This window comes from Athene noctua, chromosome 5 (genome assembly GCF_965140245.1).
Source record: "Athene noctua chromosome 5, bAthNoc1.hap1.1, whole genome shotgun sequence".
Lineage (NCBI taxonomy): Eukaryota > Metazoa > Chordata > Aves > Strigiformes > Strigidae > Athene > Athene noctua.
In genome coordinates this window covers 58304273-58318246 of record NC_134041.1, presented here as the reverse complement: position 1 = coordinate 58318246, position 13974 = coordinate 58304273, and the positions used below count along the sequence as shown (strand labels likewise).

Sequence of the window (13974 nt, the reverse complement as noted above, 5' to 3'; positions counted from 1 at the left end):
AGATTGTCATCTGTTGCTTCTTGTGACCTCTTGCTGGAACAGATTTCCAAAGGTAGCAGGTAGCACTGCAGTTAACCAAGGATAAAAACGATTATTTAGACTTTTTAAAGGATTATTGGATCAGAATAGTTGGGATGACAGTGACTTTTAGGATCGTTTTACTACAAGAGCAGGCTCTAGTCAGTAAATTCATTCACTCCTAACATGTTTTCCTGTTAGAAAAATCTGTGAGTCTACCAGGTACAGATTAGCATAAATGGAGTGCTTCATGTCTACTTTGTTTATTACAGGCTATCTTTGTTTTATATTCTCTGTTTTTTCTCTAGGATGTTCTGTGTCTGACCTCATGCTTAGTTTCTTTCCCCCCTCCTTTGGCCTTCACAAATTTTATTTCTCTGTTTTTCTTGGGACACTCCCTCTGAACTGAATGCAGACATCTGAATGAAGATCAGGGTTTGCTAAATCACATGCCAAAGGTTACAGCGTTCCTGAAACAGCCTTCTGACCGAAAACTGGAAAGACAGTTATGTGTTAGATGAACAAGAAATCAGCTACAGTTGTTTGGATCAAGTGGTGTGCTACATGGAGGTCCAGCAGGGATGGGAGTCTTAAGAATTTGAGTTCTCTGCCTGGCTCTGCTGCAAGGATAATTTTGATCCAAGGTGTGTTGCTTAATCTCTCCCAAGCTCTCACTTGCTTCATCAGTTAGAAACTGGTTTGCACTTGCCCACTGACTAGGTTAACATGAGTTTTGCCTAGTGCTACACTGACCTGTTCTCTCAGCCTTCCCCATACCACAGACCTCTGTCACAGTGCTGGACTCCCCAGGTTAGTAGCAATTCCAGTGCTGATGCAGCACACCCAACCCCAGAACTTCTCCTGGCATTGAACTTGAACTGTCTCTCTGAACCACAATCCACATCAACAAAAGCTCCCTTCTAGCGGTAAAGCCGCTGCTATACTGGGAATTTTGCTGCTTAGCCAAGACAGGTCTCAGTGAACTGATTTAACTCTATTGGAAATTTTTCCAGTGTAGCCTTAGACTCAGACTCTAATTATTCTGCTGGTTTGGTCCAGACCTGTGCTCCCTAGCAGCAGCCTGATGCATGTTTAAAAGCTTCTGTCTATGTAAAGCCCAACGTAATGGATTTTAAGGTCAGAGGAACTGCTAAAATCATCTTGCTTGACCTTCTCTTTTCAAAATCATAGAGCTTTCCCCTAGAAACCAAATGAAAGCCTACCCTTTGGGAAATTATCCTGCCTTGTCATGAAGACTGCAGAGTGATTGTAAAGTCAAAATTTTTCTCTCTTCTTGCTTAAATTACTTTTACTTTTTAGAAACTTAACCTTATTTTGAGGTTAAATTTGTCTAGCTTCAGCTTTTTGATGTTGTCATAGTTTTTTCAATGGGATTGAAAAGCTCATGCTCTTTCCTGCTATTATCACCTTTCTTTGCTTTTAATCACCCATCCATTGTGATCTAGTGATCTCTGAAGCCTCTCTCTGAATAATGATTTGACTCTGAGTCCTTCAGGTTCACAGCTGAAGACTCACATTGTTTTGATGGCTCTCCACTGAGCCATTCTGTAAGTCCACATGTACATGCTCATCACTGTTATAATGGTGATGTTGCAGTATCTGTTGTCAAAAGCAAGACCTTTTTTCTGCTTTTCCTTTATACTTTTCCTTTATATTCTTTGTATATATTAAATGATCAGAAGAACCAGCCCTTTCAGGTACTCTGAGAGCATTTTCTGGGAGATTAGTAATGATATTCTCAAACTACCTCTCTCAGTTGCTGTTGCCCACAACATGACCCTCAGTCTCACAGGGCTCTGCTTTCTCTACTTGCAGGCATATTGCATTAGACTATTAAAACATACTTGTTGAGTTTAGGCAGCTTAAAGAAGCATTGTCTCTGAGTCATCAGCAGACTTACCAGGAAAGGTTTTATATTCCTATCTTGGCCATTAGCAGAGGTACCTCGTGCTGTGGGTAGAAGGAAGTAATCTCTGAGGTATCTGGCTCAGCAGAGCCTCCCCTGCTAACACTTCCATCTGTCAGAGAACTGTCTAGCTATAGTTTTCTTAAGACTCTCGAGTACAAATTACTCAAGTCTCCCAATATGTAAATCTTGACTCATGGCAAACTTTTAAAATAAATCTTGCTCAATAAACATTATCAAACAGGAAAAATATGTCTTTTGGCACTGTCAAATACAGACCAGAAAGATACACCTCCTAAATACTCCTACCTTTTCTATGTCATCTTTCAAAATTTTTCATCTACAGCTTGCAAGGGACCTTTGCCTGAACTATGATTTTTTTTTTTTTTTCCTATCATGCTTTAATAAAGACTCTTACTGTCTTTAAACATATTGTCCATAGTTATTTTTTCTTTGGTAACTTTCTTATCGTTTATCTGTATTTCTAACTTAATAACTTCATCATTGCCTTTTTTTTTTTTCTTTTTAGTTAGTTGTATTTTGGATCTTACGAGTTTTCTGTGCATCAAGCATATGAACTATGGTAACTTTTTTGTTTGCATTTTGGAATATAGAATTCAGGAAATTCAGTAGGATGTCTTAAAACTGTCTGAGTTTATCCTTTTGTGGTTACGTTAAGATCTAGGAATATGTATGTTCCTTTAAAATTACACATGCATACACATATATATGTATGTGCACATAACTGCTCTTTATTTTTGTCTCTGTAAATGCAATCAAATTACGATCAGATTGGAGAGAATTGCTCATTTTTGAATTGCAAATAACCTTTTATGTTTGGATGAAGTCTAGTATTTATTACCTGCTGTCAGGTACAAGACTTTCTGATTTATGAAATAAATCTATTGGGATTTTTTAAGATACAAAGTAGGTTTGTTACTGACTTTTTAGCTAAATTTCAGTAGGTTGAATTCAGCTATAGTTCTCCTGACTGAAAAAGTTGTTCTGATTAAATAGGCAAGTAATATCTCAGTCTTTCAAGATACTTCCTTCCCGTTGTTTCAGAGATACTGTTGCAGCACTGCAAATACTTCATTTAATGAGATCTGCTAGTGCATATATATCAAGCTCTGTTATTAGAAGTTCAGCCAAAGGGACAGGTTGAGGGACTAGCAGTCAGTTCACACAGTTCATGAGAGTTCAAAGGAGAAACATGGTTGTGTCTCACTCTTGAACTCACATATTCCTGATGACTCAGTGGTCCTGTTATCACCTAACGAAGAAAATATGACTCTGGAAATGGGAGACTACTGGAAGATTGCACATTGTATGCATTGAGTACATAATCCATTCACACAACATCCCTTGACTTGTTTGATATAACTTAACACCCAGCAGCAAACCAAGCTAAGGGCTTTACTGTGCTTTCAGCAGGCTAGAAGCTGCGGTTGGAATGGCTTTCTCGCCTTGCTGCAGACAGAGTGAGCTCTCAACTGTACAGCTCAGCAGACCTACACAACACTCTTGGTAGTCAGTAGAGGTGTTCTGCTGGCAGGTTGAGACAAAGTATGCCAGTATTAGGCTGTTTGAAAAGGCCCTTGACACTATGGTGAAGTTACTGCAAAGTAGCTTTGCCGGTTGATTCTGATTTTAAACTAACCCACCAATATGAATGTGGCTGTAATCAGGTCCTTTAGGTGAAGTATCTTTTCATGTCAAAAATCCATGTTGGGCAAAATGCATACAAGATAAAGGAATATTTAGTTCTCTAATGCTTTGTGAAGCCTGAAGATTATACAAGGCGTAGAAAGTCCACACCTGTACTTACAAACTGGACCTATTCCAGCATTGTTAAGATATAGAGGAGGGATTTGTATAAGGCTTTGCCAAATGCTTGCTGTTGTAAAGTTCAAAATTAAATAAAAATATCTGTGCAATAAATATGGTTTAAAAGAAAATTAAATGGCAGATGCTGGATTTTGCCCTCGTGCACCTAAAATAACAGCAATGAAGGCAGTGACTTCACAAATTTGTGTTGTAATGAGATAAAAATCTTTAAAAAATCTAGCACGTATATTTCCTCTGGATTGTTTCTGATCAGCTACATGTTCAGTCACTGGGAATAGGTTTCTCTGTGCATAAATGTAACCCAGGATCCTAACAGAGATGTTGTTGAAATCCTGCACTAGGCAATAAAACTTTGTTTGCTATTGCTTTGCTCCTCTGTACCATGCACAGTATTCTAACCAGCCACTTCAGGCTACTGTGGGTACGTTTCTCAGTAGAGTGGAATTACCTTCTTTGTACTGACCTCCTGCTATTAACTGTGTAGATAATAAAAGTTCTTAACTTTTGTGCTGTGTGTAGCAATAGGTGGATTTGCCCCATGAAGACAAAGTAGCTCCCATAAAGACCATAATTGATAGTTGAGCATTTCACCTGTGTGTGCAACTTGCTCAACATTGGATGTTGCAGAAAAGTAAGAACCCAGAGCAGAGCTGACAGTGCAGTCACAAGGAAAGGCTAGGATCTTACTAAAGTAAGTCCAGCTGATACTCAGCTGCTGTGAGGACTGTTTCTTCATGCTAGCAGAGCAGTTGCACCACTGAGGATTTAGCCTGAATCATTACTCACATCTTTGCTATAGGGAAAAATTGTATTGCAAGCAGCTAATGATTGCATTGCTATTAGCAGGAACTAATGGGTATGACAATATTGTATGCTGACAGAATTAACACTAGTAAGTTACAAAGTTTATGACAGTCCATCTGTTAAGGAATATACTAGCATGACATTGGCAGTCACTGTTGGGAAGCTGGGAAGTATTTTTGTATAAAAATCAGAAACAAGGAATGAATTAACAGTGGAAGTGTTCATAGCAGCAGGACAGCTGCAGTTCTGGCTTACCCAAGACAGTACAGCAATCAATGGAAGGCTCTGAGGGTCTTCCACGTCTCTTGCATGCACGTTGTCATTCAGATTTACAGTCATGGCCTCACGCTCCATTTCCCACTTTCCCCACCACCCCCATCGCCTCCCCCCGGTCTTGTGTCTTGCAGCCTGTCAGGCTGGGAACTGCCCGTGTGAGCTCTGCTTCCCGCTGCTCCATCCTGCCTCAGGTTGAGCAGAGGCAGAGACTGTGCAGAGAGCTATTTCTATTGAGATAGAATTGTGACAGAATTGTTAAAAAACAGCTTTAGAAGGACCTAATTTTAAAAATACACATTGATCAAGGATTTATTAGGGTAGAATATTTTCAGTGTTTAAATTATATTATACTTTCCTTCCTTTGGTAGAAACAGATTCTGAAGTCCTTTGGAAGCAAAGGAGCTGGGGCCCCCCCCTCCTTTTTTTTTTTTTTTTTTTAATCTGAGCACAGATATTTATAGTGACTTGCTAAACAGATAAGAGCCTGGGAAAAATGACTGGACAGTTTGTATTAGGATGTTATTAGAGACAAATTTTGGTCTTCATAGTGTTTATACTGTTCCAGCCACTCCTGAGATCACAGAAGCCTGCAGAGAAGGAAACGAGGGAATTTGATGTTATACTGAACATCAAACAGGGTTGAAGGTTCTGTGACCTCTGCAAGTAATTAAAATAAAGCTTCACTGGAAAATGGTAGGCTACTGCCACAGTTCCTGTTTTACAATTCATGACATTCCTAAAGGGGTTTAAAAGATGAGTTGAAGTTATTCTTTGTGCTGCTCCTTAGTCCTTAAGAGAGTTAAGAAATAAGGTCATTCTCCTCAGTCATGGTAGAACTAAATATTTGATTAGGTTTGGCCATCAAATGGGCCCATTATAGCTATTCATAAAAATTTTAAGAAAGGAAAAGGGAGGGGGCTTTTACTCTTTCAACAGCATAGCAGGTTTTGTGGTATTTAAATAGTATTAGAAAAGTAAAGCTTTCTACGTGTTTAATAGCCGTTTTTCAGGTGACTGCTTAGATGTCTTTAAATGGAGAATGAGTGAGTGCAGCTGTGTGAATGTAATACAACAAATATGCACTTAATTGTGTCCTTTGGCCAACAGAAAATGTCTGTTGGTAATTAGTTCCTCCTCTACTAGACCCACTGGCATGTGAGCTCTCCTAGTGGGATTCTTGTTATTGTTCTCTCTGGCTCTTGTTCACTGTTGTTCTGGAAAGGACAGAACTGAAGGCATGAGTAATAGGAAATCTTAAGCTTTCACATTCACCAGAGAGGAAGACATTTATTTAACTAGACTAGAGCTCTACAAGCACTCGGAGGATAAAAGTTAGTCTTGTGGGAAGTGGAGACAGAGGGGATGGACTTGGAAAATACGATCCTTGGCTTTTGAAGTACTGTTACCATGGGGTTAAAGCTGCATGAGTGCTCAATGCAGGTACATTTTATGCTGGGTATCTGGGGCACATTACATCAGCTTGCATGCAGCCGTGTTTGGAGCTCCTGAGTTGGAATCATTCTCGTGATATCCACCATTGCTTTCCCTGACACCTGGGAGAGTACCAGTACACTTGTGGCATCTTGAAGGGAGAGAGTGTTGTGTGCACTGTGAAGAGTTGGAGCATCACCAGTGTGAGAAGGGGTTGTACAGGACATCAGGGCATTGTGTTTAACACCTTCAAACGTGTGTCTACCTCCCAGCCTTTTAGCTTACAGTTTAAGCTGCAAGAGATTTCGTTAAGCTTGATGCATGCAGTGTGTAATGATGGCTGCTTTCTGGGATCTTTATTATCCGTTCTGGATAATTGTGCAGGGTCGTTTCCCCCCCATTAGAGGGAGCCTTCAAAACCTTATGTAAAAAGTACACAGTAGCTCATAGCATGGCATTGCAGACTTGTTTAATCAGCTGAGGAGGATTTTTGTGTCCTAGTTGAAGTTATTTAAAGAAACAGTTTGCTGGAAAAATGCTGAAAATTGGTATCTGCTGAGTCTGAAAAGGTGATCTAAGGAAAATTTGGTCTCTCATCATTAATTATTACTATGTGTCTTGGTATATAGGTCTGTATACATAATAGAGCTTGTGCTTTTGCTAATGTTAGGTGGGACGTCCTCTGCAGAGTATACACATCAGCTTCCCTATGCAACACATCATCCATGAATCCTGACTACTGAGCCTCTAACCGTCATTCATAAGCCTTAGAGGAGAGGTGATTTCTCAGGACTGGTCATTAGGAATACATTTCTGTAATGGTTTTCCTTGGTAGGGTTTCTCCAAAGTATTTTATGATGAACATTAGGTGTTATTTAACCTTCTTTGTAAATTGGGAAACTGAAGCTCCAGTGTTGCCTAAGACTTGGTACCAATATGTCTTGAAATTACCAGAATAAATAGAACCTTAATACTATCTACAATAATGCTAAAACCTATTTTCTTTACACAAATATGCATATAATGCACATATTGTATATAGTATGTATTTAGCAGTATATAAAAAATAAATATAATGCATATATTACTGGTCAGACAAATCAGTCAGACTTGCAGAACCATGGAAAGCTACTCAGATTTAACATCTGTATATAAACATTTATAATGGCACTTATACCCTTGGCCACTGTTTCTTCATTCTGCAGTTCTAAGGCTCTAGAAGTATCTGATAATTGAGTATATACTACTACTTCTTTTTATCTAAATGTTTCTGTCTACGCTGTTCAAATGGGATTTAATATGAGAACCTATTTTAGATTTGTCAGTGTGGGTAGAAGAAAAAGAGGAGTCAGAAGAGTTTGTATATTGTTATAAATTGATAACTGATGTTCTTTGCTTCTGCTGCAAATGAAAGTGCCAGTTGATTTAACAGAGAATTTATAGGTAGTGACAGTAACATGTAGGTTTAATATTTCATTTAACAAGAAAATGCTGTTGATTTATTCAATTCCATGTAAAAATTTCTATGAAAAGTGAGAGTAATAATGTTCAATATTATTTTGGTTGGTTTTAGCACTTCTAGCTAAGGAAAACCAAGGTATTTATAGCAGTTAATTCAGTTTACTTAGTGTATTGATAGTCCTCTGTGGGTCATAGTTTGCACTTGATGGTTTGGATTGTCCTGAAGACTTCAACCAAAGCTGAAATAATTCAGAAGGGATCATAAGCAATATGATAGATCGAAATCTAGTGTCTGAATAGCTGTATTTTGAACAAAGTGATTTGTTGCTGCTGGCAGGGTGCCAGATGCCACTTGAGAAGTCCTTGTGTAGCAAAGATAACTGTAAAGGATTTCTGGACATGAAGTGAACTTGAGAAGGGCTATGGAGAGCTAGGCATAGATAGAAGGATGTGGCTTTAACCCTCTTGCACCTTGGCTGAAGAATGTTCAGGGCAAATGTGCACTGAATTAATGTCACTTGTTTGCAATATAACATGATTGCGATATAAACCTTACAGTCCACAGCACACTAGCGTAAGATTACAGGAAGCTGCACACTGGCCATAGTGAATGAGGGGTTAGTAGCCTCAGAGCTGGGCAAGACCAGATGTCTAAAAACTGTGAATATTTCATTTTCATGTAGATCCAAAAGGTTTTCCTAATATGTAACTGACTGATTCTTAGCAACCGGTTTTCTTAGATGATCACAGCCAGTCAGGCGTAGCAAGATTAGCCCTGAGTGAGTTGAAATGCAGAATGTTTTCCACTGGATACCCACTGAAGAAAAGCTTTCACTCCTGAGTTGTAGAAACATTACTGGGGTGGAAAACTCATCAAACTGGTTCAGAAGTGTTCAGCCACAACTGCAGCTGCTGTGGTATGTAACTGCCCCCAAACCTCTCCAGTGCAGACTATGTTAGCACTTGACTTCTCAGGCTGTGTTATCTGGGGTGTGGTGTTCATTCATCAGCACTCACACTAGGCTAAAATTTAGCCAGTTGTTTCAGCCTTGGGGAAAGATCTGACAAACTTGAAATCCTTCTCTTTAGCTGTTTTGAAGAGGAGGCACGTATATGTCATTTAAACTATATTATTTTGACAGTAATGTAGCAGTCTTTTTAGGAAAAAAACCTCCAGAGAGGCCACAGGTCTGCACATAATATTGTGAAGAATTCTGGATTTGTTTCTCCTATAAATAGCCTGTCTTTTAAAAACATGGAAACTGCTTATAGCAATTAACAGATGAGTACTTGAATCCAGGCACGTTGTTCTAGAGGATCCTCAAGAAAAGCTTTGTGATTAAGAGAAAAATAAATGGAACCATTATCAGATGATCACAGCAAGTAAAAGACTCATTAATATTAGCACTAGACTGACCAGATACAGACCTTTCTAGGGCAAAGTATGGATTGAGCTAAAGTTACTGTGACCCAAAGTTACTTTGAATTAACTACAAAACTCAGAAGGCTGGGGCAGGACTGCCAGAGAAGATACACAAAACCCAAAGGATTGGTACCTTTTGCTTATGACAGTGAAATGCAGCATTTGATTAAAACATAGGTGCAATATGGCTTTGTTGTTCCTAAACAAAAAACAAACAAACAAGAACCTTGAAAACACCCCCAAAAAAACCCGCCACACTCAAAGGCCAGACTGGAAGAACAGAAGCTGAAATTATACAGTGTGAATGTGTGATTTTTCTTTGTCCACATGCCACGGTCCTCTCACAATATAGGTATCTCTGCTGTATCCTATCCTAACTATTTTTCTTAAAACTACATTGCCTTAGTTGAGCACAAGGGTGCTTGGTAGGGAATTATTTCTTTATAAAACCTACTTCATAGATAATACTTCATGTGCAAAGATTTCAGTCCTTTGTGTCTGGGAATTTGGTAAGCATCTCACAGGACAGAATCCCATCTCAGAGGTTAATTGATAATAGTGTAACAAGCCCCATACTCTTTTCAGTTCAGGTAGTGTAGATACTTAACTACCCTACTGAATACCTTCTGAGAAGCTATGAATTTTATTTCAGAAAAATCTATATGCCTACTGACAATTTGAGCTCTGTTAAGCAGCAGCACAGTTATGCCGTAGAGATATTCTCTAGTTGGATGAGACAGGCAGAGCCCAGAAAAGATTCCTGTGTTGTTATTTCTTATCTATTTTTTCAATTATTGTCTTCCTGTTTGGAGAAGATCCTTTCTGGCAGTGATTCAACCTTCTTAGGAATTTTTTATATCTCATTAACTGGGAGCGGTTCCCAGGACAGCAGATTTGCCATCATCTTTAAATCAAACATGTCTGGAATAACTTGTGACAAGCATCTCTGTGGGCCCCACTCTGCTGAAAAACTCTAGGAATGCTCCAAAGTTGGGATTTTTTTTTTTTTTTACCAAACACAGATAAAATTTCTTTTCCTCTCTATGTACAATATTGTTTGCATGAGGCAGAAAGTGCAGAAAAAGATTTCAGCATCTGCTGAGTGCTGAGCTCTCCTAATTGGAGATCTACCTTTGAATATTCAATATTCACAGTCCTAAACTGCACATATGTGTGTATATATATAAAAGTAGCTGTGCTTTGCACTCCTGCATTCCAAATCAGAATAGTTGTGGTTTGATGCCAGCGTTACATTTCAGATACATACAGAGTTTCTTAATTTTCTTTTTCTTAAATTCCAGTTTTGAATGGAACTGATGGGATACTTCAGGATTTAAATAATTTCTAGAGAGAGTCAAAGATGAAGAAGACAGCCAATAATGAAAATGATAGAAAGAGAATGAGCATTAACAGTGTTTTTCCTTCTCAGTTCAGTATTGGTTTTGTTGCTGCAAATCAAGCATCAGTTCTGTGTTTTCTCCCGCATTAGCTTTTCTTCCTTGAATAGGCACATCTTGTAGTGACCTTTCTTTCTCCCTTTTACCAGAGCACCTTTTTTTGCCTGATAGGTCTAAATCTGCTATGCAAAAAACACTAAATCACATTAGTCCCCATTTGGTGGATGTTGCCCTGTAAGGAGCAGGAATCAACAGCTAAGGCAGTATCTTGAGTAAGAGAAGGGCAGTTTTTTTGCAACTGAAGCATGAGTGTATGGCTAAACTAACAGCACACGGAGTCCTCTTCTCTCGTCTTGTATTGCTGAAATTCCTGGACAGGAATTGATCTTAGTGATAATGAAAGATAAATAGTCATGTCCACAAACACCATTCATTGTCCCTGTGAATAACTATCTCTGCTGACATTTCTTAAAAAGAAACCCAGGTACTACACTACTAAGGCAGGAACAAATGAGAACATTAAAATTAAATGGTACAACTTTACCTGTAGAAGGGCTGGGTGGTGGAGCTGGTTGTCTGGCAGTTGTCAGATACTTTAATCCATATACTTCATCATCTCGTATAAATACTTTTAAATACTAAGCCTGAATAAACAATGTTGAATGTGAACCAAAAATACCTTGTTACTCATCTCAATAGAAATAATGAAAGGTTGAATTTAATAATATTACAGTCTCAAGTATAATGAGCTAGGAGATGGATTTGATGACATTTTACAAGTCAGCAACAGAGTAAACAGGTATTTTGTGCATTAACATCTCAGTGGATAGGGAATATTTTTTGAAAAAGGATTTGAGGTTAGTTAACTTGTTTGGAAAGCCAGATACAATTTTAAAGACTTCCAGAATTCATTACTTGTCACTGTTAAGGGTCATTTTCTAGGATTAATTATTTTTTGATTTAAAAAACCTATTGTGGGCATTGCATGCTTGGTTTCTGATGCAAAAAATTAATACATTGGTTGTTTTGATCTCCTAAGGAGAATAAATCACAATGTCTGTTCCTTGATTTTTTTCCTGTCCTTACAGGCCTGAAATTCCATCAGCTTTGTTTACTATGGGTATCAGTGTATTTAAGAGAAGGAATGGCTCAGTGGATTTGGATTTGGGTTAACAGGATCTAGAGTATTTAGCATCTTTACATCAATAGTTCGGATTCAGCTCAAGCCGTCAGTGCTAGTGTAGCTTCTGAAGTCAGGCATTTGTGAATTAAGTTAATCATCCCAGACAGAAGTGGCTCTAGAAAGCTCTCACTATTAATGCTTGTATCAGCAGTGTGGGGAAGAAGGTGAAGGAATAAAATGGTGGGTTGAAAACTGTCATTCATTGTCTAAATTAATATGTAACAGTGGAGCAATTGAGAAAATACATGTTGTTTGACAAAATGAGGCAGCAGGTTTACACAAATAATCTAAATACACAAATAACTAAATGCCATTCATTGCCTTGGACTGTTACATAGATGGAGATTTAAAAAGGTGTTGGACAAATTACGGAGACTAGATAGATTTTGACATAGCCCCTAGCCAGGAAATCTTTAAACCACTGATTACTTGAAGGGGAAGGTGTGAAGAGGAAAGGCTGTTGTGTATTGTCTTATTTCTTATAGCCTTTTGCCTTCAAGTAGTCACTGCTGGCCTCTGTTGAGGGCAGGCTACTGGACTAGATAGACCTTTGGACTGAAACAGAATGGCAGACCTTACATTATCATCATTATTGTTGCATCATGAGGGCAATGCTGTATCATAACAGGTGAACTGGTCTGTCAGCAAATAATGAATGAGTGCTCTCAAAGCAATGCAATGCATTGGTCCCTAATTATATTTTTTTAATTTTTGTTTAGGCAGGTGACAAGCATTATCATCCAAGCTGTGCACGATGCAGCAGGTGCAACCAAATGTTCACGGAAGGAGAAGAAATGTATCTGCAAGGTAAGGATGCCTCCATTCCAAAACAAGAAAATCAGAGTTTGTAATTTTTCTGTCACAGACCTAAGGAGTTTATAAACCATCTCCATGTAATATGAATAAGGAGGACTATCTGCAATAGTGTTCTCATACTTTTTCACTTGAAACCCTTTTGCTCTAGTAGGTGGCCATAGCAGTGGCAATAGCAGTGACTCTACATGCTAGCTGAGGCAGATTGTTTTCAAAAGCTATGTGGCAAAATTGAAATTTATTAGGCTGCCTCTGTATTTGGCATCTCAACAGATAGCTTAACACACAGCCTGGTATATGAGATACCAGACAAAATGAGAGGGTTTCCCCTGAATTCTGTGAGTAAGTTTCTGTGTTCTCCAGGACCACACTTGAAACTGTAAAAGGCAATGAAACAACTTCCAGAGGCTGCAGTGAGCTTGTTTAGAATCATGCAGATCTCATTCCCCATGTGCATTGACAGAGTGTCTCCTCTGGTTCTTAATCATATTTGCTTGACTTGCCTATTTCCCTTTTCTCTGGTCACATCTCTCTTTTTATTCCCATTTACTTCATCTGTATGTCTTTCTACAGTCACTTCTTTCTTGTATGTTAATTTTCATCTCCTCTTTCTTACCAGCAGTCTCAAGCTCCCAGATATTGCCAAGCATTTTTCATGATCTGTTCACATAGAAAAGAACGTGCTCTTTTCTTTGTTGAAGAGTATCCTTAATCTGAGTTCCACCTCCTCTCCCAGAAAGTAGCATGTTAACTATTAAGCTACAGTTATTTTTATTACTTGCTATCATATTAATAATTAATGTTGTTAGAAAGAAGTATAATACACATTTACGCAAGCAAGAAATCAAAGTGAAAAAGACAGGTACATGTTGGGAGTTTTTATATTGTACTTGTCAAATATCAGAAAACTTGCTTGGTATACCTGAAAGAACTGTAAAAGAGTAGGAAAGAAATGATGAAGGTGTGGTGGCAGCCATCTCTTGAAATCATGCGGAGAAATTCCTTCTGGAGGAATTCCAAAATTAATATTGTTAAGGAATTCCTTTGAAGCTAACATGTTATTTTGTAGTTTGTCCTTCCTTGCAGCCCATCTCTTTCATCTCTCACTGACCTTATACCTTAGTCATCTTATTCCAGCTGTGCACAGAACTGGATATTGAGTTGTGTAGCAGTTCTGCATTGCAAGAGCAAAGAAAGGCTGAAAGGGGGCTGAGTAGGAAGTACTGCTTTCTGATGCCAAATTGGAAAAACTAACTTGAAAGGAGCAGTTACTGCATCTGACAACTGGTAATCTTCTTAGTTTCCTCACATCATAGTATGACAAAGTACAGAGTTCAAGGTGAGCATCAGTTCATCCTTTGCTGTTATTAATAACAGCTGTTTGCAACTGATG

The 13974-nt window shown here is 38.5% G+C and overlaps 1 protein-coding gene across 2 annotated transcripts in view; it reads left to right on the top strand.

Annotated features, from left to right (window-relative positions):
* ABLIM1 (actin binding LIM protein 1) overlaps nucleotides 1–13974 on the top strand; it is a 153477-nt gene that overhangs the window by 84554 nt on the left and 54949 nt on the right. For both annotated transcript variants that reach the window (XM_074907795.1, XM_074907796.1), the window contains exon 7: nucleotides 12488–12575. In XM_074907795.1, coding sequence (XP_074763896.1) covers nucleotides 12488–12575 — 88 coding nt within the window. The remainder of the gene's footprint in view (nucleotides 1–12487; nucleotides 12576–13974) is intronic.